Source organism: Otolemur garnettii, unplaced genomic scaffold (genome assembly GCF_000181295.1).
Source record: "Otolemur garnettii isolate 467f Iridium unplaced genomic scaffold, OtoGar3 scaffold00001, whole genome shotgun sequence".
NCBI classification, from domain to species: domain Eukaryota; kingdom Metazoa; phylum Chordata; class Mammalia; order Primates; family Galagidae; genus Otolemur; species Otolemur garnettii.
Window position 1 is genome coordinate 31540526 of NW_003852396.1, and position 27917 is coordinate 31568442.

Sequence of the window (27917 nt, forward strand, 5' to 3'; positions counted from 1 at the left end):
TTCTTGGAATCTTCCAAAATTTGCTCTAATAAGACCACAGTAAAAGAACAACAATGATTCGTCTCAACCTCTTCTAAGTGTCTAAGGACAGAACATAGTAAAAGAACGATTTATCTCAACCCTCTTCTAAGCATGTAGGGTCACTAGTGCTTTCTGACCTCTTCCTCAACTCTATTGCCCAATAGATCACCCCACAGAAAGTCAGATAGTCCCTCTAATGTAAGAAGACTCCATCCTTTGCTGGGATCATGTCTGTGGCTCACCATATCACTCCACCAAGCAGTTGATAGAAACTTCTCTCCTTCTGCTCCTAATGTTGCAGAAGCAACTTGGAAGCTTAGTGGCTAGAATGAGTCATTTCTCCATTTTGGCCTGTTTCACCTTCTTTATACATGAACAGCCAATATAATTAAAGTAGAAGCACAATTTTTAATATTCCTTGTCATAGTCAATTGAAGCCACTTTGCTTCTGCTTACAGCTAACCTTACATGTATTTCTTGCCCCATCCTAACCCAACAAGCACTATCTTCAAGCTTGTACTACATCACAGGTTGTGTTACATAACACTATGGTGACAACACATAATGTCATATCATACATAATGTTGCCCTTCTCAATAAACAGAGCCAATAATTCTCATATGCTTGCCTCACAGTTTATTTCCAGCTACGATCACTTCCACATCACACCCTTAAGACTTTTAATAAATTGTTTTGGTACAACCTTCCCTTCCACACATAACAATCATTCTAAAGTTAACTGTCCAGGTAGAAAATCTTAATTCCTTTTCACCAGGTAATAATACAGGGTTCCCAAACTAGTTTTTTTTTTTTGGGGGGGGAGCCCAGACCCATTCTTTCTCCCCACACTTCCTCTCTTCCTCTTCTATTCCTCCTTCTGGCATAGATTCAGAGAACAGAAAGGCAAGGTGAATATTTTATAGTTTCCGGAACCATGAAAATTCTCCTGACACCATCAAAAGATCCAAATTTTAGCCTAACTTGTTGGTGCATGAGCCTTTCTTTCTGTTCACTTGTTTTACTTTTTTTTTTTTCTTTTTTATTATCCCCATTTACTACTCTGAGATCACAGTTGTGTTCTAATCCAAAACCAAACTCATGTAACCCAATGGACAATATTCTACTGAGGCCCACAGTGTGCTGCTGGCATGGGCACCTTTCTGTCTACAGCACTGTAGACTGCCAGGAGAGGCCCTAAGAGACAAAGGCACTGTTGTAAAGATCCTGGGCATAACACAGCACAATGGGTAGGTCACCACAGGCAAAACCCACAGCCTGCCTTCCTGTATCCCTGAGAAAGGAAGAAAAGCATGGGATAGGATCTGGGATCTGTACAACAATTCTAAGTGGTAGAATATGTGGTTTTATGCTGAATTACACACTTTTCTGCAATGAGAACACTTAAAACATTTTGAACTCGTGAGATGTTTCAGACCCCAATGAATAAATGATGTGAAGACACGTGACATGAGAAGGGAGTTTGTCAATCTCATTTCATTTGAATGTGAAAAATAATTTATAATTTTTATTATCTTGTCTTCAACAGCCTTGTAAGAAATAACTTGCTTCATTAAAGCCATTTGTTTCTTCATCCATAAAGTGAAAATAAAAAAATAAGGTTCTCAAGTTTTCTGATCCTTCCAATTACAGAAGCAGATAGGACTAGGACACTGGCCTCCTTAAAAGCCTGAAAGATGGTGACCTTCCCAGCTCATGCTCAGAGAGGGGACGACAGTGGGGTTGGTCTAGCAGGTCCTATATTCTCTGCTGGACTGCATTTCTCTAGTCAAGGAGTCAGAGAGCAAGGGTCATGTATAGGTTGCTCGGTTGCAGCAAACCTCGGGGAAGCATTCCTGAGTGGTCTCAGCAGAGCAGCCAGCTTTGGATATGAACAGTGTTCTTTTGGTTTGCTGGTAAACCCTATTTAAAGGTTTTCTGAAGATTGTACCCACTTCATCGTCCTCACTGACTTAATTATGGCACTAGATAGGAACTAAGGAAGAAGGGTGTGAGCTAGAGAACAAAGTGCTGATCCTTACCCTAACAAGTAAGGGTAAGGTTCTGATCCTCACTGTCAGCCCTGTCCCATTTCCTTAGGGGGTGCAGAACTCATCTGACTAGTTCCCTGCTTTTTAACATGAGTGGTTTAGTAGTATACACCAGATTAGTAGCAAGAGACCACCGGGCCAGGCAAGGGAATTCCTGGATCTAGGCTCAGCTCAGTTCAAGGGTGACGGGTGACAGGGTCCTCAGTGGCAGGGTCCTCCAAGACCCCCACAGGCCAAGCCAAACTGCGAGGTCTCTTGTCAGGATAGTAACTCTCTTAGTCCTCCCCATCCAGGGAGCAGATGGCTAGAGGAGCAGTGTTGTTGGCTCCAATGCTATAGCAAGGACTAAAATAGGGTAGGAGGGGCCCAGGGAAGGGACAGTGGGGAAAAGTAAAAATGTGGGAGCCGTTATCAGTCACATTGTAGAAGGAGATATCATAGGCTTCATAATCCAGGAAGACTCCCACCCGGCGAGGGGGAACTGGCAGGGACAGGAGCGGGTATTCATCAGTGCCTGCTCGGTACTCATCTCCCTTCCTCAGCCTTATCACCCAGAAACCATAGTGTGGGGATAAACAGACCACCTCCTTCCGGTCTACACTTTCCTTACAAACCCCCAGGCCCCATTCAGACCTCTCTCCCACCTCCACCTCCCAGTAGTGCCGCCCTGAGGAGATACGCTGGCTGCCTAGGACAATGTTATAGCGGTAAAACCTCTCAGGATTGTCGGGCACATTCTGCTTGGTGTCTCCATAGTGCACACATTTTCTGTCTTCTGACACGATGAGGCGTGAATAAGCAGTGTCTGGATCCAGGCGCACATCGGCTAGGGAAAGAGATCCTGGCTTATAACATGCACATTGAGCCAAGGGGCATGGGTGAAGTCTCTCTGACAGATACAGCCACAGATTTCTCAGTGATAGTGGGTGGCAGCTAGAAGGGGCATCCAGAGGACACAGAGCCATTTCATTTCCATGGGAGGGTCCCTCTCACTGCCCATCACAGTCCCCTCAGCATCTGTTACCTGCATACGTCTTTAGGATCTCTCTTAGCCCTAGCACACGACAATCCGTCTTCAGCTCCAGGGACACTGGTTCTGGCCGCTGCAGACTCCAAGACTTGCTCCTGGTAGAGGAGAGGGACCCTTGGAGCCAGGAGTCCTGCCTCTGCCAAGCGGGCCTTCTCTGAGTCAGGGAAGAGGGGCTTGGCCAGGAACATCATGAAATGCCCCTCCCCAGGAGGCAGAGATGTGATTGTCTGGCTGAGCTTCAGATTCTTTGTGTGCAGAGGTGAGAACACCCCATACTTGGGAAGGGTGAGATGTGCATGTGGCACTTTTCCTTCCTTGAGGGATCTACTTGAAACCACATATTTAATAACTTTACCTGATATTCTCCTTGGTAAATGCCTGTACCTAAACTGAATTTGACCAAGTTTTCTTTTTTCAAAAAGAAGAAAAAGGAAAGATCAACAAGCTTCTTTAGCCAACACCTATAAGAAGGATAAGACTGTGGAACAGCATCTACTTTTCTGTAGGCACTGGGTCACCTTCCCCACTTCTGGCTCTGGCCAGGCCCCACTATCCCTTGTACGGCTGCCTAGAGGCTTCCAGGATGGGAACATACCTGTGTAAGATTTCCTTAACACCCTAGAAGGAAGAAAAAAATGTATCACATAAGTATGTGCTGTCCCTCAGAGGAACCCTACAGATACTGAACTCTGGGAGGTGGTTTCTGTAAAGGAAGGGAGACAGATAGAAAGGCTGAGGAGAAGCCTTACAGAGGCACAGGGGAAGAAGCCTACAAAGGACAGAAGAGCAGGCTGAGCTCTGGCTGGACTGGTTGACTTGACTCAGGGTCCGGTTCAAGACTCTCAGGTTAAAGGGGAGGGCCTGGAATGATGCTGGAGCTACCTGAGCACTGCCCTTTCTGTGAGACTAGCACAGGCCAGGTCAGCCCCCAGCCAGGGGATAAGAGAACAGCAGGTATTAGCTTGGAGCACATGGGATCTGTGATCAGCTGGCACTGAAGACTAACTGATCCTCTCTCCTGGAGTCCCAGTCTGTCCTGAGCCCTCACTCTGGGTTCCCAGGAAAATCTGCTCCTCACCTGCAGCATCCAGCGGACAGGCCACTGTGACCTCTCTTCCAGCTCTGCAATCATCCTCCACAGGACCCTGCTCTGCTGGGCGAGCTCATCATGGTTCATCTGCAGTTTCTGCAGGGCCTCCCGCTCCTCCTGCTCCAGGCTGGCCAGAGCTGCCTCTGCCTCACCCTCCAGCTGCCGACCTGATGGCTGCTCATGCTTTAACAATCGCTTATATTTCTCAAACTCCCACATGATACTCTGCTTTCGAGTTTCAACCTGTATCTGTGGAGTCAAGATAGAAATCAGCACTAATATTTATACTGTAAGACTCAGTTACCCAGGACTGGGGACTCTGGCAAATATCTACACACATACCCTTGAATGTTTTGGTACCAGCCATATACCAGGCACTGTAGGGACAAAGATAAAGATATTATTTTTCTTTTTTCTGTTCCCACAGCTCCACTGGAGGCTTCTCATTCCTACTGTCATTTTTCTTGACTCCAGGAGGTCCAGGGTATCATTTTAGTACTATCTGCTCTAGACTAGTTTCCACTTTCAGAATAATGGCCAGATGTGTTACACTGAAGTATCTAAGACAGTGTAGCTTAACTACACTGTTAGATGGCTTTTCTTCTTGCTGGTATTATATCTGTTCAGTGTGCTATTCTAGATCAGTTCAATGGTACCTTTTGTTGATCAAAAGGTCTGATAGTTTTGTTGTTATTGGCCTGACATTTATTTCAGAAGTGATTTTAATAACTGAACTCATAGCAAATATGCTTTAAGTGGAGAAAGTGGAGCAGAAATTCTGCTTTACTAAGCATACAAGTCATGCCACTGTGAGCTGACACATACATGAGACATGCACTTTTCCTTTCAGACATGTGAAGACACAGACCAGAAAAACATCAAAAAACTGGAATTGAGAGGTTATGTGGCCTGCCTAACGTCACATATCTAGTGAAGGGAAAGCTGGTGTTGGAACCCTGGGCCCCACATCTGCCTCACAGAGATAAGGAAGCTATCAGGGGCCAGATAGCACAATACAGGGATGACACAGACTCCTTTCCCCAGGAGGCACCTGCCTTCCAGTTGGCCGTTCGTTTCCTCTCACCAACTTCCAGCTTCCAGGCCTCTTCTTGCTCTTTCCTCAGATGTTCTAGAGCCTCATGGAGTTTCCACTGCAAGAGATAAAAACCTCATGAGGCACCTCAGGCAACTTGGGCTTCCCGGCACTGGTAGATTATGGGAAAACTAGTACTCCTTAGGCAGTGGGGCAGAATGAATGCCACAAAGGGAGCAGACTCTGCCCATGTGATATCCAAGGTGGCTCTCTGAGCTGAGAATTATTTTAACTACCACAGTCTCTTACTGCCTGTAAGATGGGAGAAAGGTCCATTCCTAACCTTTTGAGAAAACCACCTTGAACTTTCCCATCCATGCCTATCTTTATCCTTACCTACCATGTTATCTTTCAGTCTTCTAGAACCTGGTTCTTCAGAGTATGGTACCAGTCAGCAGCAAAAGCATTACCTGGGAGCTTATCAGAAACACAGAATCTTGGGCCTCAGTGATGAGAATCTGAATTTTAGCCAGATCCCTAGTGGTTCATATTTACATTAAAGGTAAAAAGCACTTTCTGAGAATAGTAATGCATGAGATTTCTGCTGAAAAGTATATAAAATATTCAGATAACACTTTTAATTCTGCTAATAGCAATCATTTTTTAAAAAATTACTAAGTGCCAGACATAGCTTAAACACTACACATGCATTTAATATTTGCAAAATCTCTTGAGATTGCTATTATCCTTATTTTAGAATTTTAGAGGCAAAACACATGAGGTTTAGAGAGTGACTAACCCAGAGTCATTCAGCTAGCAAATGGGTGGGTTGGGATTTAACCTAGCCCTTAACCCCTATGTCATGTTAGCTCCTGGTTTTAATACTCTAAAAACAAAATGATTTAGTAAATACTTTTAATATTTTAGACATTCTTCCTGCATAGGGGAAAAAGAAAAATTAGTTTGGGGATTTGTCTTACACTTTTACCTTCTAATCTCAACTCTAAGAAAGAAAATCAAGACTAGTACTGGATCACAGGATCACTGGGACAATGGTTCTGATAAAGACACCTCAGCATGGGAGCCTGAGGAAAGAGCAACGAGAAGCCCACGTGCTGGAAGCTGATGAGATTAGCAATAAAAAAGGAGTAGCAGGTGTGTCAGACAAGATTTGTCCAAAAAAATAAAAATACAACTTAGGAAAGGAGATAGGAAATTGGGTAAGGAGCAAGATGACCTGAATCACAGTTTCTGATTTTCCCTTATTTCAAGTCAGAGGGATGGGAGAACATTACAGTAGAAAGCCTCACTCAGTCCTATGTGACTCACCTATAGTTTCTTCCAGGTCTAAAATCAATTGCCATCATTTCAAATTTTTAAGCCTTACTTTTGCATATAAAATGAAGGAATGAAAATAGCTCACCCAATGTCAAATGGCTATTTATGGCATTGCTGGGAGGGATTTTCATTTTAAACACTGCCTTTACTACTTAGATAATAGCCTCATACTCAAACTCATAAAAGGCATGCAGAACTCCAGTTAAAACCAAACTGGTCTCCTTCAAATTCTCAGCACTGACATCACCTTTGAGTTAGGCATTAAGCCACGCTGGAATCTAGGCTGGAGTATGGAAGAAGTAGGATGGAAGGAAATTAAAGGTCATGAATACAGGGAAGAGTATAGTTCCCTATATTAGATCTCGGGGTTATGGAGGAGTCAGGAGCCAAAGGAATCAGCTCTTAGTCTCTGGGGTTGGTGGTAAAGCCCTTGATCTGGAGATGGTCAAGTGAGGGGCAGGGAAAGACTGGAGTGGCCAGCCTCCATCTCTCACCTTATACTCCCAGGCAACATCCTGCACAGGCACGATACTGTGGGCTGCATGCTCTGGGGATCGGCAGCAGGCCTCACACATCACCAGGCCATCCTCTTTGCAGAACACCTTTAGCTGTTCTTCATGGCGTTCACACACATCACCCTTCAGCCCCATTCCTGGATGTAGCCTTAATAGACGGACTTTTTCTATAATATTGGCCAGCTGCCAATTAGGCCTCAGGTTCATTGGCTGGACAGGAGCTCGACAGAGGGGACAGGTGTAAGCCCAGTTCTGGGATTCTCCTGGGACCTCCCAGAGTCTGGAGAGACAGCCGTGGCAGAAGCTGTGGCCACAGTCGATGCTCACAGGGTCTCTCAGGAAGGTCATGCAGATGGGACAGACTACTTCTTCCACAACAGCTTCCACCAATGCTGCAGGATCCATGGTTCCTTTTCACACCCTTATCAGAACATGAATATAATGAAAGAGAAGTAGCAAAGGCTGAGAAGAAAAGAAAAAGAAATAAGATAAAAAGGTGACAGAATAATAGAGATCAGTAAGAGTCAGTTAGTGACTGAAAAAAACAAAACAAAAACAAAACCCCCCCAAATCTCCAAAGCTGCTTTCTTTTGACTTTTTTCAACTTTGTTTAATAAACATTGGTATTCCCACTGACGTTCTGACTTGGCCACTTTACTCATGCACAGAAGGGACACATGGAGATGCATAAACAAGTAGATGTTGGGAATTATCAGTTTTCACTTATTCGACGAGGATTCTCCTCTGGACCATTCCCGCTCCAGTCATGCTCCACAAATCAGCATTATTTCTCCTGTACTTGGGTATGGTCACATAAAATGTGGTGTTTCAGGATCCAAAGCAAGACCACAAACACCTCCAGCTATACTCTCTGGTATGTTTACATTTATATTTATATACTTCAAGGTACAGAAAGGTAATATGCCAGAAGCCCCTTGTAATCAGATGCTTAATTTGTTTTCTCATGTTGCACACTAAAATGTAACATATAGAAACTGCAGTTTTTTCCTCAGGTGCTATAACACTTGTCCACTTCTCCAGCACTAACGTATTTATTATTTACCAAGATGCAAGGCTCTCCTCAGCTTTTAGTGGAATATTAGAAGAGAAGAGATGAAAGAAAGCCCATTTGGGAGATAAAACCAAATATCATTTGATGATAAACCCATATTGATGGTTACTACTCTAATAAGAAAACAGATTTTGGCAAGGCTACATTATTGGTATGGAGCTTGAATAGTGAGTGGCAAGCTCCTGGCTTAGTTGGCAGTATCTATTTATTCATTTTGCAAGTTTGTGTTACCACTTAGAGTCTGTGAAAGGAAGAGCCATGTTGGTCTGTGGTATCCTCAGCACCTAAGCAGGACCTACTATGAAGATGTTGCTGAAAAAAATATTTGTTGAATGAATAAATCAGCTAGGCCTAGATAATAGTTCCTAAACCCAAAATGCTTTCATAATTTGTTAGGTAACCAAGAGCACACTACACAGTAATAATAATAGCCAGCACTCCTTGAGCACTTACACTACCTGTCAGGTGCTATTCTGAGTACTTTTCATAGATAAACTTGATTTATTTCACAAACCTAGGTAGAAACCATTACTGTTCTCATTTTACAGGTGCTTGGCTAGGGGTTCTACTATTCCACCTTGGGCAAATTACTTAATCTCTTTAAAGGCACAATAGAAATTCAGGAGAGAGAGAAATCACTGGTTTAAAGTAGTCCAGTGGGGCTTCCTGTAGGAAGCAGGGCAGTACATCTTACAGGACTTTGTTACAGGCCAATGGCAGAGCATATCTTGCCACTGGTCTCCCTGCCCCACTTTTCTCCCTCCCACTATCACTACCAACTGTGGGATCCAGTATCCAAAAATCCAGTTTTGTTAAATCACTAACCTACTCAAGAGCTTATCCTGGTTTACCAACAGGAAGCTCTCTCCCTTCATTCTTCCAACAGCATCTGTGCCCAGCCAAGCAACGGGATAAACTTACCCACTTTCCTGCAAACCTTATGACTTCTGCTGTTCTCCCAGTTGTAAATTACTTCTCTATGACCCTGCTCTTGATATCATTTGCTATGTATTTGTTTATTGACAAAATAAAAGTTTCTTGTGGATAGGGACATTGTCTGTTTTGTTCACTTCTATTATCTCAGCACCAGAAAGAGTGCATCAAATATTTGTTGAATATGAAAGAATTAAATATAAATGTTCAGGTCCAGCTGATGGTAGAGTGAAAGTAGAGGAAATGCTAGCATCCTCATCTAAAGCTTAAAGTTGGCTCGGTGCCTGTGGCTCAAGTGGCTAAGGCGCCAGCCACATACACCTGAGCTGGCAGGTTCAAATCCAGCCCCAGCCCGCCAAACAACAATGACAGCTGCGACCAAAAAATAGCCGGGCAGTGTGGTGTGCGCCTGTAGTCCCAGCTACTTGGGAGGCAGAGACAGGAGAATCGCTTAAGACCATGAGTTGAAGGTTGCTGTGAGCTGTGATGCTATGGCACTCTATCCAGGGCGACAGTTTGAGGCTCTGTCTCAAAAACAAAAACAAAAAACAAAAAACCTAAAGCTTAAAGTTGACAGAACAATAATTGAAGATTGATACTATTATTAGATGATACAAAGATTAACAGTGGAACTAAAATATTAATACTGATAGCAATTGAAAATTGAGAAGATTGCGGCAGTACGATAAGCGAGGCAAAGAAATATCAAAAGGACATATCAGGAAATGTAGTGGAAGCATATTATCCTGATTTAGGGTCACAGAAATATTTAACACATGGAAAAGTTACAAGCAGAGAATTTGGAGATGAGTGACTACTGCTCTTCAAAATAAGACCTGTTTTAATGTTTTAATTTTTATTATACATAAATTACTTTGAGAAACCTCACTTAAGTAAACGTTTAGTTGCTTTGTCCGTGCCTTTGGCGGGAAGGGGCGGTGGGAGAGGGCCGGTTAGGGAAGGACATCTGCGGGGAAGCAGCTGGACCTGGGAAGGACTCTTGAGGAAGGACCCAAGTGGGAAGGAGGTATGGGTGGGAGAGGCAGTCATCTCCGAGATCCACGGGGATGGTAACCCTCCGGACCGGCCGGAGGGCGCTGGGCAATGGGCGCGTGGGGGCAGAGTAAAGTGAGCTCACAGGACCAGATTTCAGAAGAGGCCGGGCGGTCGACCCACCTCCCTCCTCGGCCGTGACTGCAGTTTCCCAGCGGAAACTGAAAGTGGAGACTTCTGGTTTCACAGCGTCCAGTGGCCAAGTGCTCACAGTGTAAAAAGTAGCTGGACCTGCCAGCGCGGTACTCACCAGCCGGTCCCGCGCACGAAACCAAGAGCCTGAGGCGGGGGCAGCCACTAGCTCTTCCGCTACTCCATCCGGGCTCCAGGCCCCGCCCTCAGGGCCGGAGCCAATGGGCGGCGGGCAAGGGCCAGACTCAGTCTCCGCCCACCTGGTGTCTTTGCCTGAGCCAATCACCGATAGGTATCAAAATAACCCTAGTCAATCAGAGAAGGGGACGCGAAGTGCTCTTTCCTAGGCAGATTTTTTTCTGCTTCCTAAATTCTTCTTTCCTTTTACCCACTCAGATCCCCTTAAACTGTAAAAAGGCTTAGGAGTTAGTTCCAGGATAGACTGTTGGATTGAGGTTCCGGAACGAGGTAGCTCAGGCCATGCATTGAAAGAGACGCCACTTTTCCTTGCCAAACTCAGCTGGATCTGGTTCTGTGACCTACCTTAAGGCAGGGGTGGGCACACATATACAATGCATTTTACAGTCCCCTGAGGGATTTGCGACCTCATATGGCTCCAGGTTGCAAATAGTGAGTTCTCATTAATAAACTCTCGAGTTTTCCTGACAAACTCTTATCAATACTTCCGTACTTCAGCTGGCAGCTTCCTCATCACTGTTGCCAGAACCCACCTTTGGAGTTAGAAAGAGACACTGGGAAATGATGGGAAGAAGTGGAATCCCTGACCATAAACTGTATTAAACATAAAGAACCCCAACAACAACCCTCCTTCACCCAAACATACAGGCACAAGAATGTGCAAACACAGCTGTGATTTGGACTTTTCTCTGTACTCCCAGGGCCTTTTCCTTTTGCTGATACTGAGGTCTTCACCGAATAAGCAAATGAAGGCACATCCTATTTGCACAGAGAAATAACCAGGAAATCCTCCAATTGATGCCCCTTTCCAAATGGCATCTTCATTGTTAGGACTGATACTCTATGTATCTGCATGCCAATGTCACAGCCCAAGCCACTGTTTAAATTCTGAAAGGAGAGAGCCAGAAAATTTCTGAAACAAATGGGAGTAAAGAAAAAAAAAAAAAAGAAAGAAAGAAATAGGTGGTAATTTTAAGTCTGAGTTGGACCCTCTGCCTGAACTGGATCTGGAAAAATGGCTGCCCTAATAAAATAGTGAATGGATTAATTGAAACAAGCCATTTGAAGTATTTATTGAATATTAATTTGGGGGCAGTATTATACTGGATGCTGGGATTACAACTATGGGTCAAACTATCTCTGCCCTTTAAGGAACTTAAGATCAAAGTGGTTGTACTTCTCTGGAATTTCTGTGAAGTTGAAACCATGGAGAAATCTTTCTCGTGTGTAATTTTCAAATCTGTAACTATGACTCAATCTCAAGAGCCCTGGCAACAGGACACCTTAGGGTCATTGGGCGTGGGGAAGGCTCTTCATGAGAGGAAAGCTAGATAGAGAGCTTTTGAAGACATATCAGCGTTTACCTCTCAAGCACAGATGTTCACCTTCTCAGACTCCTTCAAGGTACTATTTTATTTGAATGATAAATATCCAACAAAATCACCAACTCTATATTCACAAAATTTAGAAGACACAAATAAATCCTCAGAACAAAATGTGGCCACCATATAGTATAATAGCATTTCCTCAGCCAAAGAGAAGTTCAAACCCATATTGCCATCACTGACTATAGTCCTTAAAGAGAATTTATGTTATCTGAGGAGAGCACAGAATGGAAAGATAAGAGGGATAAAGTAAGGATCGACGGTTTCAGGTTTCAAGTTGTCAGAATTGTTTTGTCAATCTGTGCCCACTGTTTGGTGTCTAGGGTCTGAGAACTAAGAATATCTTTAAGAAGTTAAGGGTGGTACTCTCATTCTCACACAATGTGAGGAAAAAAGAATACCTATATAAACAATTTACTTTTTGTGATGAATTGTATATGAAACACTTTTTTTCTCAGACAATTTAGAAATTTTCAATATACCATTTTCCCCAAATATTATGCCTATCATAAAACCTCCACATTCATGTTTCCACTTCCTCTTTGTCCCTTATATTCCAAGCAACTCAAGGCAGCATTGAGAGTGCTCTGTCTAGGGATATAACATGTATATTCTTTTGAGCAGTGTCTTAGCTTATTTGTATTATTATAACAAAATACCTGAGACTATGTAACTTATAAAGAACAGAAATATGGTGGCACCCATAGCTCAGTGGGTAGGGTGCTGGCCATATACACCTAGGGTGGCGGGTTTGAACCCAGGTCTGGCCAGCTAAAAACAACAATGACAACTGCAACAACAACAACAAAATAGCCAGGCATTGTGGCGGGCACCTGTGGTCCCAGCTACTTGGGAGGCTAATGTAAGAGAATCACTTAAGCCCAAGAGTTGGAGGTTGCTGTGAGCTGTGATGCCAAGCACTCTAGGTGACAGCTTGAGAATCTGTCAAAAAAGAAAAGAAAAGAAAAGAAAGAACAGAAATCTATTTCTCACAGTTCTGGTAGCTGGCAAGTTCAGTGTCTGCTTAGGGCCCAATCTCTGCTTCCAAGATGGTGCATTGAGTACCATATCCTCTGGAGGGGGTGAATGCTGTGTCCTCACCTTATAGAAAGGTGGAAGGGCAAAAGAGCCTAATTAACCACCTTTTGCTTTTTCATAAGGTTGCTAATCTCAGCCAGAACCCTTACGATTTAATTATTTTTTAAAGGCCTTGTCTCTTAATAGTATCACACAGGGAGTTAAGTTCCAGGATATGAATTTTGGAGGGACACATAAATAAAACCATAGCACGTGTGATGCAGCATACTCAACAAAAACACTTTAAAACAAAGTTCAGGGCCCATTTCCTGTAGTTCTTATTACCTGATATTTTCTTTGTATTTGACTGCGTCTGCCACAGGTTTCCAAGGACTCTTTAGCTCTTTGCCAAAGTGGCTATCATGGCTACTTACTATACTGGAATTCCTTACATCTGTGTGTCTAGAGTTCCACGGGTGGTTTCTTTTTGCTTGGTGCATTTAGGAAAGTTGTAAAATTACAATCAACTGATTCCTAAACCTGAGCTTCTGTTTTATTTCAGAGCCATAGCCTTCAGAGACCCAGAGAGATCTATCCTTGAATATATACGTATTCCTAGATTTTTTTCTTTTCGTCACTTACTTTTTGCATTTTCCAGAATGTGTCTAAATGTTGTAACCTCTTTTCCTGAGTAGTAAGCTATGACTTTTCTCCCCGCCCTTGTCAGTTCAAGTAGGTCCACATTTTTTTTTTTTAAACTTCTAACATTAGTTCCACTTTTTCTCTACCACTTATAGAAGCAATATATTTGCTGGATCAGAATGTCTTCTTGTGCTTTTCCATTTTCTTTTTCAACTCAACCCCTAAGAAACTTCCTTTCATCCTCCAATTCTTGATTCACTCTTAGTTTGTCTCTTATCACTTCTAAAAAGCTAAAAATTTCTTGTAGGTACTTCTCTTTTTTTTTTTTAAGGTAGTCTACATTATTTTACTTGCTGACTAAAATGATTATGCAACTGCCACTACTATGTCAATCTGATTAACAAAGCAATAGCATTCTTATTATAGGCTTCCTTTAATTATTTATTGTCCTTAGGATTTATAATATTATTAGAAGTAAAAAAAGAGATAGCAATACAACAACATAGTGAGTGACTTCAATACCTCACTCACAGCACCAGACTGATGTTTAAGACAGAAACTCAACAAAGAAAAATTGACTTCAACTGGACTTTAGACTAAATGGACCTAATAGACATTTAATAATAAATAAAATTCTATGTAACTGCATAATATACATTATTTTCATCACTACATAGAACATTCTTCAAGAGAAACCATGTTAGGCCACAAAACTAGTCTCAGTAAATTAAATAAATAGACATTATATGAAATAACCTTTTAGACCACAGTGAAATCAAGCTAGAAATCAATGCTAAGAGGAATTTTCTTTTTTTTTTTTCTTTTTTTTTGAGACAGAGCCTCAAGCTGTCACCCTGGGTAGAGTGCCATGGCATCACAGCTCACAGCAACCTCCAACTCCTGGGCTCAAGCGATTCTCCTGCCTCTGCCCCCCAAGTAGCGGGGACTACAGGCACCTGCCACAACACCTGGCTATTTTTTTTGGCGGGGGTGGGGTGGGTTGCAGCCATCATTGTTTGGTGGGCCCAGGCTGGATTCGAACCCGCAGCTCAGGTGTATGTGGCTGGCGCCTTAGCTGCTTGAGCCACAGGCACTGAGCCAGGAATTTTCAAAACTATAACAATACATAGAATTTACAAAACACACTCTTGGATGATCTTTGGGCCAATGACAAAATTAAGATAGAATGGAATGAACAAAAATGGAGTCACAGTGGGATATAGAAAAGGCAGTGCCCAGAGAAAAATTCACAGGGTTAAATGCATAAATAAAAAAATAGAAAATCAATCATTAACAATATAATATTACCTCTCAAGGAACTAGAAAAACAAGAATAAGCCAAAAACCAAAGCTAGAAGAAGAAAAGATATAACAAAGATCAGAGCAGAGCTAAATGAAATTGAGTCCCCCCCCCAAAAAAACAAAGACTTAATTAAATGAAAATTTGGTTCTTTTAAAAAAGAAGCAAAACTTATAAATTTCTAGCTAGAATAACCAAGAAAACAAGGGAGGAGATCCAAATTAACACAATTAAAAGTGAAAAAGGAGACATTACAACATATGACGAAAGTACAAAAGAGCATCTGAGACTACTATGATCAGCTATACGGTCACAGATGAGAAAGCCTTGAGGACATGGGTGAGTTCCTGGAAACACACAATTTCCCAGCAATGAACCATGAAGGAATAAAATTTCTGAACAGACCAATAGTGAATAAGAGTGAATCAATAATAAAAAAATCTCCAAACAAAAGTAAAGCCCAGGACTAAATGGACTCACATCTGAATTCTACCTAACGAATGAGGAAGAACTGGTACAGTTCTGAAACTGTTGCCAAAAAAAAAAAAAAAACCAAGGAAGAGGAATCTTCCCTAACTCACTCTTTGAAGCAAGTATAACTCTGATACCAAAGCCAAAAAAGACACAGAACAACAACAAACTATAGGCCAATGTATCTACCTGGTGGACATAGGTGTAAAAATCCTCAACAACATACTAGCAAACTGAATGCAACAGTACATCAAAAAGAATACACTACAATCAATTGTGTTTTATTCAAGGGATGCAAGTCTAGCTCAACATACATGAATCAACAAATTCATTACATAAACAGCATTAAGAACCAGCACCATCTGATTGTCTCAACAGATGCAAAGCAATTGATAAAATTCAGCATCTCTTCATGAAAAATCCCCAACAGACCTGGCATAGAAGGAACATACCTCAAAATAATAAAGGTCATATAACTCACATGCAACATCATACCAAATGGGAAAAAGTTGAAAACAATCTACCTAAGAAGTGGAACAAGACAAGAATGCTTATTTTCGCCACTCTCATTCAACATAGTAAGAAAAGTACTAGCAGACCAATCAGGAAAGAGAAGGAAATGAAGGGCATTCAAATTGTAAAAGAGAAAGTCAAATTACCTTTTTTTTTTGCTAATGATATCTTTTTAAACCTACACAACACTAAAGAATCCTCCAAAAAACCTCTTCGATTTGCTAAGTAAATTGAATAAAGTTTCAAGACAAAATCAACATACACTAATCAGTGGCATCCCTATACACCAATAACGATGAAATGGAGAACCCAATTGAGAAGGCAGTCCCATTTATAATAGCTAAAAGAGAAAATATCTAGGGATATATTAAGCCTAGGAAGTAAACAGACTTTACAAGGAATACTACAAATACTAATGAAAGAAGTTATAGATGACACAAACAAATGAAAAAACTCCCCCTGCTATGGACCAGAAAAAATAATATTAAAATGAACATACTACTCAAAGGATTGTATAGGTTCACTGCAATTCCTATCAAAATACCGATGTAATTTTTTGCAGAATTAGAAGAAATAATCTTAAAATTCCCGTGGAATAGCAATGACAACAAAAAAGCCAGAATAGCCAAAGCAATTTTAAGCTAAAAGAATAAAGCTAGTATCACATTACCTGACCTCAAATTATACTGCAAGCCTATAGTAACCAAAACAACATGGTACTGGTATAAAACTGGACATAGAGACCAGTTAGACAGAACTCAGAACCCAGAAATAGAAACCACCTAAGTACTGCAAACTGATCTACAAACAAGGTCTACAAAAATGTACATTGGGGAATGGATATCTTTGCCAATAAATGGTTCTGGGAAATTGGATTGCCTTATGTAGAAGAATGAAATTGGACCTCTATCTCTCACAATATAGAAAAAAAAATCAAGATGGATCAAGGATCTGAAACTATAAAATTACTAGAAGAGCTCCTCCTATAAATTTACACACCATGCCTATTTCCAGCCTGTTAGTTTCCTGCCGGGTCAATAACTATTGGATGGCTAACTTTGTGATTATCCAGAAGGGCAGCTTGGAGCCTCAAATGTTTCTATACAACTGTATCCCACTCATAATCCCAGCTATGTTCCTCTCCATGACCAGACCTTTTGATGGTCTGCAAGAAAACTCTGGTTTATGGATGTAGCAGCTTTGTCCAAGATGGGACAGAAGAGTCGGATATGCTATTGTGCCCCTCCACAAAATGAGGCTAAATCACTGCCTCCTGGCACTTCAGCTCAATTGGCAGAACTTAGCTTTAACTAGAGCCTGACTAGAGCCAGGGAAGGATGACCAGGATTTATAGTGATTCAGATTCATTATTCCTTTTTCGGTCTCACATGCTCATGCAGCCATTTGGAAAGAATGAGGTTCTCTTTGTCAAAGTAGCCCTATCAAACACAACCCTCAAATCCTGCGTTTAATTGAGGTTGTTTTTGAGCCAGAGAAAATAGTGATCCATTGGAAAGGACAAAGACAATTAGATCCTGTTTCTAAGGGCGATTTCTTAGCAATCAGGCAGCTAAGAATGCTGTGTGGAGAAGTGTGTATTGGACTAAAGTTCCATCTTTTTCTCTTCATTACAAGTCCTACTCCTACATATGCAAATGTGGAAATAGTGGCAGAGAAAGACCACAATTACAGCCTACAGGGTGGTGTTCAAAGAATGATCTTTTAGGGTGGCACCTGTGGCTCAGTGAGTAGGGTGCTGGCGCCATATACTGACGGTAGTGAGTTCAAACTTGACCCCAGCCAAACTGCAACAAAAAAATAGCTGTGTGTTGTGGTAGGCACCTATAGTCCCAGCTACTCTGGAGGCTGAGGCAGGAGAATCGCCTAAGCCCAAGAGCTGGAGGTTGCTGTGAACTGTGATGCTACAGCATGCTACTGAGGGTGACGAACTGAAGACTCTGTCTCTAAAAAAAAAAGGATGATCTTTTACTTCAAGATTTGCGGTGGAAGGTTTCTAAGGCTTACACAATTCCCTTTATGTCACTCCCTATTACAAATGATCAAAAAAAAAATTGCCAGGGATGTCAGTTCCATAAGAATATATCAAATAGCTAAATCTTATTCCCTGTGAATAACACTTCCCAGGGTGGAAGGAGTTAAGCCTCCTGTGGTTCAGCCCATTTAGGCACAGAGAACCTATGCACATAGAGGAGGACTGGTAACTTCATTTTACTCAAATGCCTCCATATAGAAGCTATTACTACAAGTATTTGTAAACTCATTTATGAGTGGATAGAAGCCTTTACAACCAGAACAGAGAAAACCTCAGAAGTCAAGGCATTGATAAATGAGAATATCCTCACTCTGGCTTATCTAAATCCCTTCACTGATAATGGACCATCATTCCCTTCTATCCTTACACAAGGCATCTCCAAGGCTTCGGGCATTACTTTCCACCTCTATTGCTCTTAGAGACCTCTAGGAGTGGGCAACTCAACATTTAAAACAGACTTAGAAATTGACTCAGAAAACTTTCCACCCCTGGCTCTGAGTTTTACCTGTTGCATTGTTGAGGACCAGAACTACACCCAAATAGATTTCAGGTTCAGCCCCTTTGAAAATTTGTATAGGAGATTCTATAATACATCCTGAATCCCTAGTTCTCTATCAAAGTTTTCTGTAAATTCCAACAAGCCATTTCTAAATTTTGAGTTTCTAGACCAAGTCCAATAGCAACTCAACGTCTTTCCTCCAGGCACCCAGGTTCTTTTATGAACCCATAAGGACAATCCACAATTTCAGTCACAGCCAATCTGAGAGGGACCCTTTCTGGTACTAATGTCTTCTCCCACAGCAATCATTTGAGATGCCTGGCATCCCCAGCTGGATCCACACTGGATCCACACCAAGCTGTGGACCTCACCATTCACTGCTAAGAACCATGATCAAGACCCCACTTATTCCTGTGAACCTTTGGAAGAGCTCAACCTTCTATTCAAAATACAACCAGATAGGTTATGATAACTTTTCTTATACATTTTCCCTCTAACTTTTGGCTTACGTCAACTCTTTGGCTCCCACTATTGAACATGTGGTCGTTTAGCCAATCATATCTTTGTTGGAAATATCCTAAAAGTGATCAAACAAGTGAAGAGCTCCCTTTCATTGCTTTCCCATTTAGCATAGATAATATTATACAGATTAGACCTCATCACAGTATAAATTCATCGTGAAACACAAACTAGTTATAAGCTTACAGCACATATCTGAGCAAAACTATTATGGGCCAGACACCTAGGCTATGCTAGTTTCTGCACAATACTTAATACCACCTTGTTTTTTAAACTACTCAGGGGGCTGATCATAATAGTCATAGCCTTAAAAAATCATAAAACCATTACTTTGCAGCCATGCTACATATAATGCCATATCACAGCACCCCAGGATAGGACATTCTATTTTCAGAGGGCTTTTTTGGTTTGCTAGCATCCCTTTCTTAGAAAGGTTGGTCCTTAATGTCTCACCATGCAAGGATCTTGGTAGACCACTGTTAATACTATTGAGGCTCAGCAATGGTCTCTAAGTAGCCTCGCAGATGTGGTATTCCAAAACAGAATTGTATTTAACAGCCAAAATAGGAGGCACTAGAGCACTCCTTAATGAGTCTGGTTTTCTTCTACCATACTAGCCATATGGTCGAAAATTTGGATATCCTTAGGAATATTAAGAAAATTTAAAATATTGGCTGGGTACCTGTAGCTCAGTGGTAAGGGCTCCGGCCACGTACACCCAGGCTGGTGGGTTTGAACCCAGCCTGGGCCTGCTAAACAAAAACAAACAAACAAACAAAATAGGCGGGTTCTGTGGTGGGGGCCTGTAGTCACAGCTACTTGAGAGGCTGAGGCAAGAGAATCACTTGAGCCTAAGAGTTTGAGGTTGCTGTGAGCTGTGATGCCATAGCACTCTACTGAGGGTGACATAGTGAAACTCTGTCTCAAACAACAACAACAAAAAAGATAATTCAAGCTCTTTAGAGCTGTGACTCATAATGGTTAAGCTCCCATTGCAATGTGAATTCAAGAGGAAGTATAAATGTAGGACAGATCCTTTCAAGTCTGCAGGCACTACTCACAATGAACAGTGCCTTAAGGGCAGGACACAGCTACACCTGCTGGGGAGCACCCCAGGCTAGCATATTGACAGCCCAGTTTCCTCACTTCTCTCTTGTTTTTATGTCAAGTCTGGTTATAATAGAGTTACCACACCTTTTTAAAATAAAATTTTGGGTGGCGCCTGTGGCTCAGTAAGTAGGGCAAAGGACCCATATACCGAGGGTGGCGGGTTCAAACCCAGCCCTGGTCAAACTACAACAACCAAAAAAAAGAATAATAAAGTTTTCATTCTAAGTTGCTTTTCCCTCATCCTCCCCATTCTTGGGCTCAGAACAAGTTGAGAAAGTGGGTACGAGAGAACCAACTGCTTCTTCTTTGCAGAGATAGTACTTCTAGATAGCTTTGGATTCCTAGAGTAAGTAGACCAAGAAATGTTTAACTTAAGAACTTTGGCCGCTCACCTGAGTTTTATTAGTTGTGGCATAACAATCTGAGTTTTTAGGACTTCCTATGTGGAGGTCCTGTTCTGTTCCCTAAGGCTGCCTTAGCCTGATGTCTTCTCTAAACCCACTGTCTTGGTAAATGCCTATTTCAGCATTACCTGAAGGAAGTTCTCAGCCTAAGACTAAGGCTTCAGAGTTAGTATTAGGACAGCATTTCCCAGTCTTGGTGACAAGGTGAACTTATTTTATACATGCTGAGAGACTGAAGGAAACAAGAATTATGTCACCTGAAAATACAACTCTTGACATGAATGTCTGAGCTAAAGGCAATTTAAGCAGCAAACATGAGAGTTCTATCTTCCCCTCTTTCTGAAGACAGGGTCAGTTCTCCTTTACTGGAGACAACACTTAGCCCAAGAGTCTGCAGCAGAAAAACCTTACTCTTTTGCTTTCTTTCCATTTACCTTGTCACAATTCCTTGCCTTCAGAATGTAAAGTCACTTCTTTCACCCTATAGTTTCTCTGTAAGTTTATCTTCTTTGCTCAACATGCTACCTGAACCAGCATTCTAAGCCTTGAGTTACCTTTCATTGAAGTTTACCTCACAGGATGCGCGCACACATAAGCTTGTTTTTCACTTGTTTCATTAATCTGTTATGAGTGTGTACCAACTACAGACAGGAGTGGAGTGGAGAAATTATGTTTGTTCCCTAACAAGATAAATAGTTTCCTACTCCAACTCCAACCTCTGTCCTTTGAGTACTACTGAATAGTTTAAGGATTTAGAGTTTCAGAGGTAGATTCATATACTTCATCACCATATTTTAGTATTATTGTGCCATACAGAATCATTACACAAACAAGTCCTCAGATATTGTGAGGTCTGTTGCTTGCTGTACTAATTTTTCTCCCCAATAACACAGGTCCAATACCTGCATCAGTGGCTCCTGAGTATAGGTACAGTTTCATACCAGTAGTGTCAGATGGAGACAGATAATTAGTTCCTTGAAGGATATTCCATTTAATTTAGTAACATGACTCACGGGAAGGAGGGCCTGTTCATTAAGTCTAGTTTCAAAGCATCCACACGTAAGATGGTTCACCCCTCATCTTACTGTGTACACAACACAATGACTCTTGATTAAGGACTTACGTGCCAAAGATCATTTTGTTCTTGGTATAAGTTTTAGGCTCTGAAGTAGAGAAACTTAAAGACACTTCAAGGATTTTTATTCCACTCCAGCTTGGAACAAGGCTTATTTCCTGAGTGACAGTTGACCTCAACCGACACTATAAAGTACTCTGACTCAATCTTCTACTCATTTTATTAGATTGCAAAAAACTTTGGGATAGGGGCGGCGCCTGTGGCTCAAGGAGTAGGGCACCAGCCCCATATACTGGGGGTGGTGGGTTCAAGCCCAGCCCTGGCCAAAACTGAAAAAAACAAACAAACAAAAAAACAACTTGGGGATAGTGCAATTTTACTTGTTTAATTCTGTAAAATGAGGTAGTGTCCATTAACCAAATATCCCTTGCCAAAAGCTGTATTAGCAATTTGTGTAGTATGAGCATTCCATGAGAATAGATTTGTACCTAATTTCACTTTGATTTCTAGTTCCCAGTTTCTGTATTCAGAGACTTAGAGGGATATGTAGGTCCATATTTCACTGAAGCTAATGGGACAATATCACCTTTACTGGTTTGAGTTAGTTTCCTGCTTTTTGAAGGTTTTGACTCAGTTTAGCTCCCTAATCTAGGCTTAGGAAGAGGCTATGGACAGTAAGCTAAAATGCAACCTGAGGTGGAAGATTTCTCCCCAAAATATGTATGGCTAGTTGCTTCAAAGTTACCTTAAGATTGGGAAAGTGTATATAAAATGCCTCCCCAGGAGGAATTAACACCATGTTATTACCTGTGTTCCTAAGGAGCGCACAATGTATTCACAGGCATTCCAGTCTCATACAGTGTATATGGTGTGACAGACCATGGCAGATAGTGAACCTGTCAATGAACTTTAGTGTTTGTAATCATGAATCATAACGATGCAACCTTTAAAATTCAGTAAGCTTTTATAGTTCATATACTAGTGTTACCCAAGTCAAAGCCACCAAACAGACATTTCGAAAAAGTCTAAAAACCAAACTTTAAAGCCTGAAACAGTTTTTACCTTTATTTGAAATAGTTGTAGGAAAAGTCCTGCGTATGGTCTGTACTCTGGTCAGATTTCAGCTCACATAGCAGTAAACAGTAGGGTTCTTCACTTCCAATATTTTGAAAGAGCAAAATCTATTGCTATTCTAGTTGGTGTCAGTGAGACTTAAGGGTTCACCTAATTATGCTCCTAAAAACCATTCTAGAATAAGATACAAGTCAGTATTAGTTCCTGAATATGAAGTTTCCATTTGCAGGAAGCCAGAAATTTCTGGTATGCTCATTTAAGAGAAATTAGATTCCTGTGACTCAACTGTTTGTCAGAAAATCCACTAATTTGAAGCTTAATTCAAGAAAATAATTTTCAAATTAAAAAATTAAGTTGATAATGTAGGATTCAATTAAACAGTCTTACTTTTAAGCTGTAACTTCAGTTTATAGAAAAACCAAAAGACAGAATGTCAAACTTAAAGATGTAGCCCCTGTATTACTTCAGCTGGCTATGGAAACACTCCAGGAAGATGTGTCTAGTTTTGATTCTGTGTGGAGAAGGTGATCCCAGGTTTGGCTACACACAACTACTTAGGAAGCCTATTAGAAGTTTGAGCCCCACTGAGATTGCGTCATTGAATCTTGGAGGCAAAGAAAGTCTCTGTTTTTGATTGATGCCATAGAGTGATTTTGGCCCAGCTGGTCTAGTTTGGGGGTAACCTATCAAAACATGTTTAAAGAAAATCTTCATGTGGGAAGCACCTGTGGCTCAAAGGAGTAGGGTGCTGGCCCCATATGCCAGAGGTAGTGGGTTCAAACCCAGCCCTGGCCAAAAAAAAAAAAAAAAAAAAGAAAGAAAGAAAGAAAGAAAGAAAGAAAATCTTCACGCTCTTGCAGTTCAGAGACAGAAGTAGGTAACTTTCTGAAGAAAACAGTCTTATGTTTTTGCATAGATATCTATCTTAAAATGTTTCATGTAAACTCAGTAGGAAGTGAAGTCTCCAGCTCTCTGATGTTTTTAATTACTGCAATAAGAAATAAGCTCGTATATTATCTTAAGCAAAACATTTTAGGCTTTGGATTTAATGTGGATAAAAGTATTTGAAGAAATGGGATGGGTTTTAAATACACTGGAAGATTCTCAAGTTAAAATTTAACTTAGAGAGTTCACAGATGATTCAGCACAGTTCTCTAAGTCAAGGTTCAGGCAGTTGACTGTTTTTGGTTTTTGGTGTGCTCTGGGCTAAAGAATCACCAGACCCACCAAAAGCAAGGCAAGCATGAAACTAAGTCTGAGTAAGAGAAAGGTTTACAGAACAAGAGCAAGATACGTTTGTCATAAATAAATAGGCCTCCTTATCACAAGGAATGTCTGGGGCCCTTCCTCCTGGTTCAGATATAACTGTGCATCAGACTGGGTCCATGGTTTATTAGCCTCAGGTTACTGTAGGTGACTTTCCAAATCCTATTGAGCCTGGGCTGCCAGCAACACTTCTCTCCAGGTTGGGAAGTTGCTCAGGATGGGATTAAGGTGGGGCAGCACGGAGATGGGGTGCTTCGTCCTTCTCCCCAGGTGGGGCAGTTATTCCAGGCAGAAATCAAAGTGGAGAAGCACTAAGTCAAAGTACCCAACACTTTGTGTCCATCGAGAGCCTAAGGTCCTAACTCTCTACCTGACAAGTAGTTCAAAATTTCTCATTTTAGGATACTAAACTGAGAAGAGTTGACCTTACCCAAATGGAAGGCTGTTATTCTCCCTAGGCTACTGGGATATAATCTCAACTCTTGGAATGCCATGTTTGATAAGAGTCTTTGTCCACTGGGGGCTTTGTGGAATACCAGATAGTAATATAATGTGATTTAGTGTGGGGTCTTTGGGTCATGTGGTATCAAGTTTGACTTCTACCACAAAGGCTGAAGACTAATATTAGACCTAGTTGGTTGTCTAACTGGGACCAAGTCCCAAATAAAACAGACCCCTGGATGAAAAATATTTCCTGGTCCAATTGCCAGGGAAGTTACTAATTGATTCCATTGGAGAAAACCGTAAACCCTTGAACTTTTCTGGACTCTGCTCCATGTTGATTGCAAGCTGTGTGCTTTTATCGTGGTAAATTGTAACCTCGAGTGTAACAGCTTTCAGTAAGTTCTGAGTCCTAGAGAACTACTGAACCCAAGTGTGGTCTTGGACATCTGAACACGTAGTTATATCAGAAGTGAGGGTCATCTTATGAACTCCAAATGCTGGAGTTCAGATTAGAAATAGGGGGGTCTTGGGAACTGCTCATTAATGTCATATAAATATTTCCCCCACTAAAGAAATTGTTTAAAAACTGAATGAGAACTTTAATTTTACTTAACCCAAGTCAGTGTTTTCAGATTACTTACATGTCCCTTCCGGGGAGGATTCTTGATTTGAGCAGTGTCCTCTGAGGCCATAGGCACACCTCTTAAAATCTGTTAAAAAGAGGATGTAAGGATTTCTCTTTTGTATCTGTAGGCTTTGATGCATGTCAAGACAAATAAAAATATCCAAATTTGATCTAGTGTACATTTTTTTTGGTGTCTTAGGTACTTGTTTGCTTTAAGAGGTTTTACTTTCTGCATTAGAAAAGTTACATTCACTGAGATAAGTGCATTAAGAAGGAAGAATCTCTCATTTCTTCCAATTGATGTAAGTGGCTTTAAGAGTTTGGCTTTTGGCCTCAGGCCACTCCTCTGCCGGATTACGTCATGCCTGGACCCTCCTCCTTCTGATCTCTCAAGTCTGGCCTACGCAGAGTTCTTTTTTTTTTTTTTTTTTTTTGCAGTTTTTGGCCAGGGCTGGGCTTGAACCCACCATCTCTGGCATATAGAGTTGACGCCCTGCCCTTGAGCCACAGGCACAACCCCTACGCACAGTTCTTGACTTTGCCCTCGCCCCACAGTTTCTCAGGCCGCCTAAGGAGCGAGGACCCACAGGAGGATGCCTCTAGTATTGCCTGAAGGCAGATTCTCCTACCACCGAGTGGACAGTTCCATCGAGTACATCACGCAGACCACATTTGCAAATGGAGGGAAGGCTCCAGGGCATTGGAGTCCTTGAGTGTTGGGCCGGAGGGATGGGTTCCTCTTTCCCGGTTCAGGCGCACAGAGGGCAGCCTGGACGCACACCTGTGGAGGAAGGCCCACGGTGCAGGCCCTAGCTGTTTGTATCAGTGCTGAAGCCATGGTCCCAAGCCATAGGTCTGGACACTCTCTTGCGTTTGCAGTCCGCTCCGAAGGCAACGGCGCGGCAGCGGGAGTCGGAGCAGGAGCCTTGGGTGGCGAAACCAGTGGCACCGAGACAAAGAGCGACAGCATAGATGGAGGCGGTTGAGCCGGGAGCGCAGGTCAGATTCAGAGGATGAACCCTGGCAGCGGCCAGGGAGGCACAGCCGGAGCTGCCCACCAGCACGATGTTGCTCAAGGGACCAGTTCTCTGCGTCTGACTCAGGTGAAGAACAGCAGTGGGGCTCGTGGGCTCATCACTAGCGAGCGCATTCTTGGTCTCCAGGCTCCTTGGGGTCCAGCTCCATGTCCCCAGCACGCTCCCAGAGCACCCAAGATATGGCAGTCGCCCTGAGCCAGCAGCAGAGCTTGCAGGGGCGGTCGCAGCTGTGTGAGGAGCGGAAGCAATAGGACGAGCTAATGAAGGCCTTCCAGACACTCAGGGAGAAATGTGCACTGTGACTGGCCAAGAAGGGGCCAAGGAGTGCAAGAAACCGGAGAAGATGGGCTGAGGCGAGGAGTACATGGGCTACATCAACACAGACAACCCCTTTGGGAACAACCATCTACTGGGCACTTTTATTTGGAACAAGGCCCTGGAGAAGAAGGGAATCAGCCACCTGAAGAGAAGGAGCTTAAGGAACGCAACAAGAGAATCTAAGAGGACAATTAGCTGGAGCAGGAGTGGGAGCTGTTGTAGCCAGAGAAGGCAGAGCACTTCAAGACATGGGAAGAGCAAGAGGACAACTTCCACCCCAGCAGGCCAGCCTGCGCTCCAAGATCTGCTTCTGGGATGGGTGGGCTAAGCCCATTGATCTGTTGGCCAAGTATATCAGTTCTGAGGATGATGACCTGGCCTGAAGATGCATGAGCCTTACACCTTTCTCAGTGGCCTTATTGTGGCCAACATGGAGGACCTGCTGTAGGACATCCAGGTGTACGTAGACCTGGAGCAGGACAAAAATACTGATTTCTGACGGAACATGACTCTCATCACTGAGGACAAGATCTTCAAGCTCTGCAAGCTGGAGGCCTCCAGCAAGGGGCCAGATAAGCACCGTGATGGGGTCAGTGCCTCTGTCAGCTCACACATGCAATTGGTCTTCAAGGGGAAGACGTACAGCTAGCTGCACGTCATCATCCAGGGTATCGAGGTCAAGATCTGGACATGGGCTACTGGGAAAGCCTGCTGCAGCAGCTGCATGCCCACATGGCAGGGGCCAGGCTCCATCAGAGCCACCAGGATGTGCTTCAGCAGAAGCTGTATAAGCTTAAGTAGGAGCGGGGCATGGAGAGCCAAACTCTGTTCCTCATCCTGAAGCAGGAGCTGCAGTCCCCCAGCCCCAGCCTGGGGCCTGAAGATGTGGTCCCCACCTTGGAGGGGCCTTGGAGGGCAACCAGTGGAGCCCAAGGCAAATGAGGCAGCAGCAGCAGAGGGCAAAGAGCTGTTGCAGCTGGAGAAGAAGGCAGAGCACTCAAGACATGGGAAGAGCAAGAGGACAACTTCTACCTCTATTCCCCATCCTGAAACAGTGCTTCTGGAAGAGGACCTGATCTAGCAGAGCCTGGGCAACTATGACACCAGGAAGTACAGCCCATAGCTGCTCAATGTATGAACTTCCCCTTTATACACATGTGCTGGAGCCTAATGAGGACCTGCAGGGCCTGCCACTGTCATGCCAGCAGCTCCACGTCACAGGCAATGCCAGTGAGAGTGCAGAAGACATCTTTGGATGTGCCAAGGAGGGCATGGGCCAGGATGAAGCGCAGTTCAGTGTGGCAGTGCCATTGACAGGCAAGGTCTACCTGTGGGCTGATAAATACCAGCAGTGCAAGCCATGCTTCTTCAACTGTGTACACACAGGATTTAAATGGAACAAATATAACTAGATGTACTATGATTTTGATAACCCCCACCCAAGATCGTGCAAGGCTACAAGTTCAACATCTTCTACCTTGACCTCACCCATAAGTTCTGTACTCCAGACTACTTCCTGGAGACCTGCTCAGACAACAAGGACTTCGCTATACTCTACTTGCATGCTAGGCCACCCGATGAGGACCTTACCTTCAAGATTGTCAACGGTGAGTGGGAGTACTCACACTGGCACAGCTTCGGCTGCCAGTTTGCCAACAGAATCTTCTGCCTCTGGTTCCACTTCAAGTGCTACTATTACTGA

General features: G+C 42.7%; 1 protein-coding gene and 1 pseudogene across 2 annotated transcripts; one reads left to right on the top strand and one right to left on the bottom strand.

Annotated features, from left to right (window-relative positions):
• TRIM68 (tripartite motif containing 68) lies at nt 1-10442 on the bottom strand. Of its 2 annotated transcripts, XM_012804337.2 has the most exons (7): nt 10384-10442; nt 7055-7537; nt 5245-5340; nt 4178-4438; nt 3695-3717; nt 3094-3194; nt 1-2895 (listed from the first exon to the last, which is right to left on the bottom strand). In XM_012804337.2, the coding sequence occupies exons 2-7, from the start codon at nt 7478-7480 to the stop codon at nt 2345-2347; spliced, it is 1458 nt and encodes a 485-aa protein (XP_012659791.1). In that variant the 5' UTR covers nt 7481-7537; nt 10384-10442; the 3' UTR covers nt 1-2344. The 2 variants fall into 2 exon arrangements, with proteins under 2 accessions (XP_012659791.1, XP_012659788.2); XM_012804334.2 differs by lacking the exons at nt 5245-5340; nt 7055-7537; nt 10384-10442 and adding an exon at nt 4532-5142.
• LOC100957256 lies at nt 10148-27917 on the top strand (annotated as a pseudogene).

Excerpts from the sequence above, each read along its gene's own strand:
- TRIM68 (XM_012804337.2), bottom strand. The coding sequence starts at position 7,480 with ATGGATCCTGCAGCATTGGTGGAAGCTGTTGTGGAAGAAGTAGTCTGT. Across the intron at positions 5,341-7,054 it reads ATGTTGCCTGGGAGTATAAG|TGGAAACTCCATGAGGCTCT; the intron begins GTGAGAGATGGA and ends TATCTCTTGCAG. Across the intron at positions 3,195-3,694 it reads GTTAAGGAAATCTTACACAG|GAGCAAGTCTTGGAGTCTGC; the intron begins GTATGTTCCCAT and ends CTCCTCTACCAG.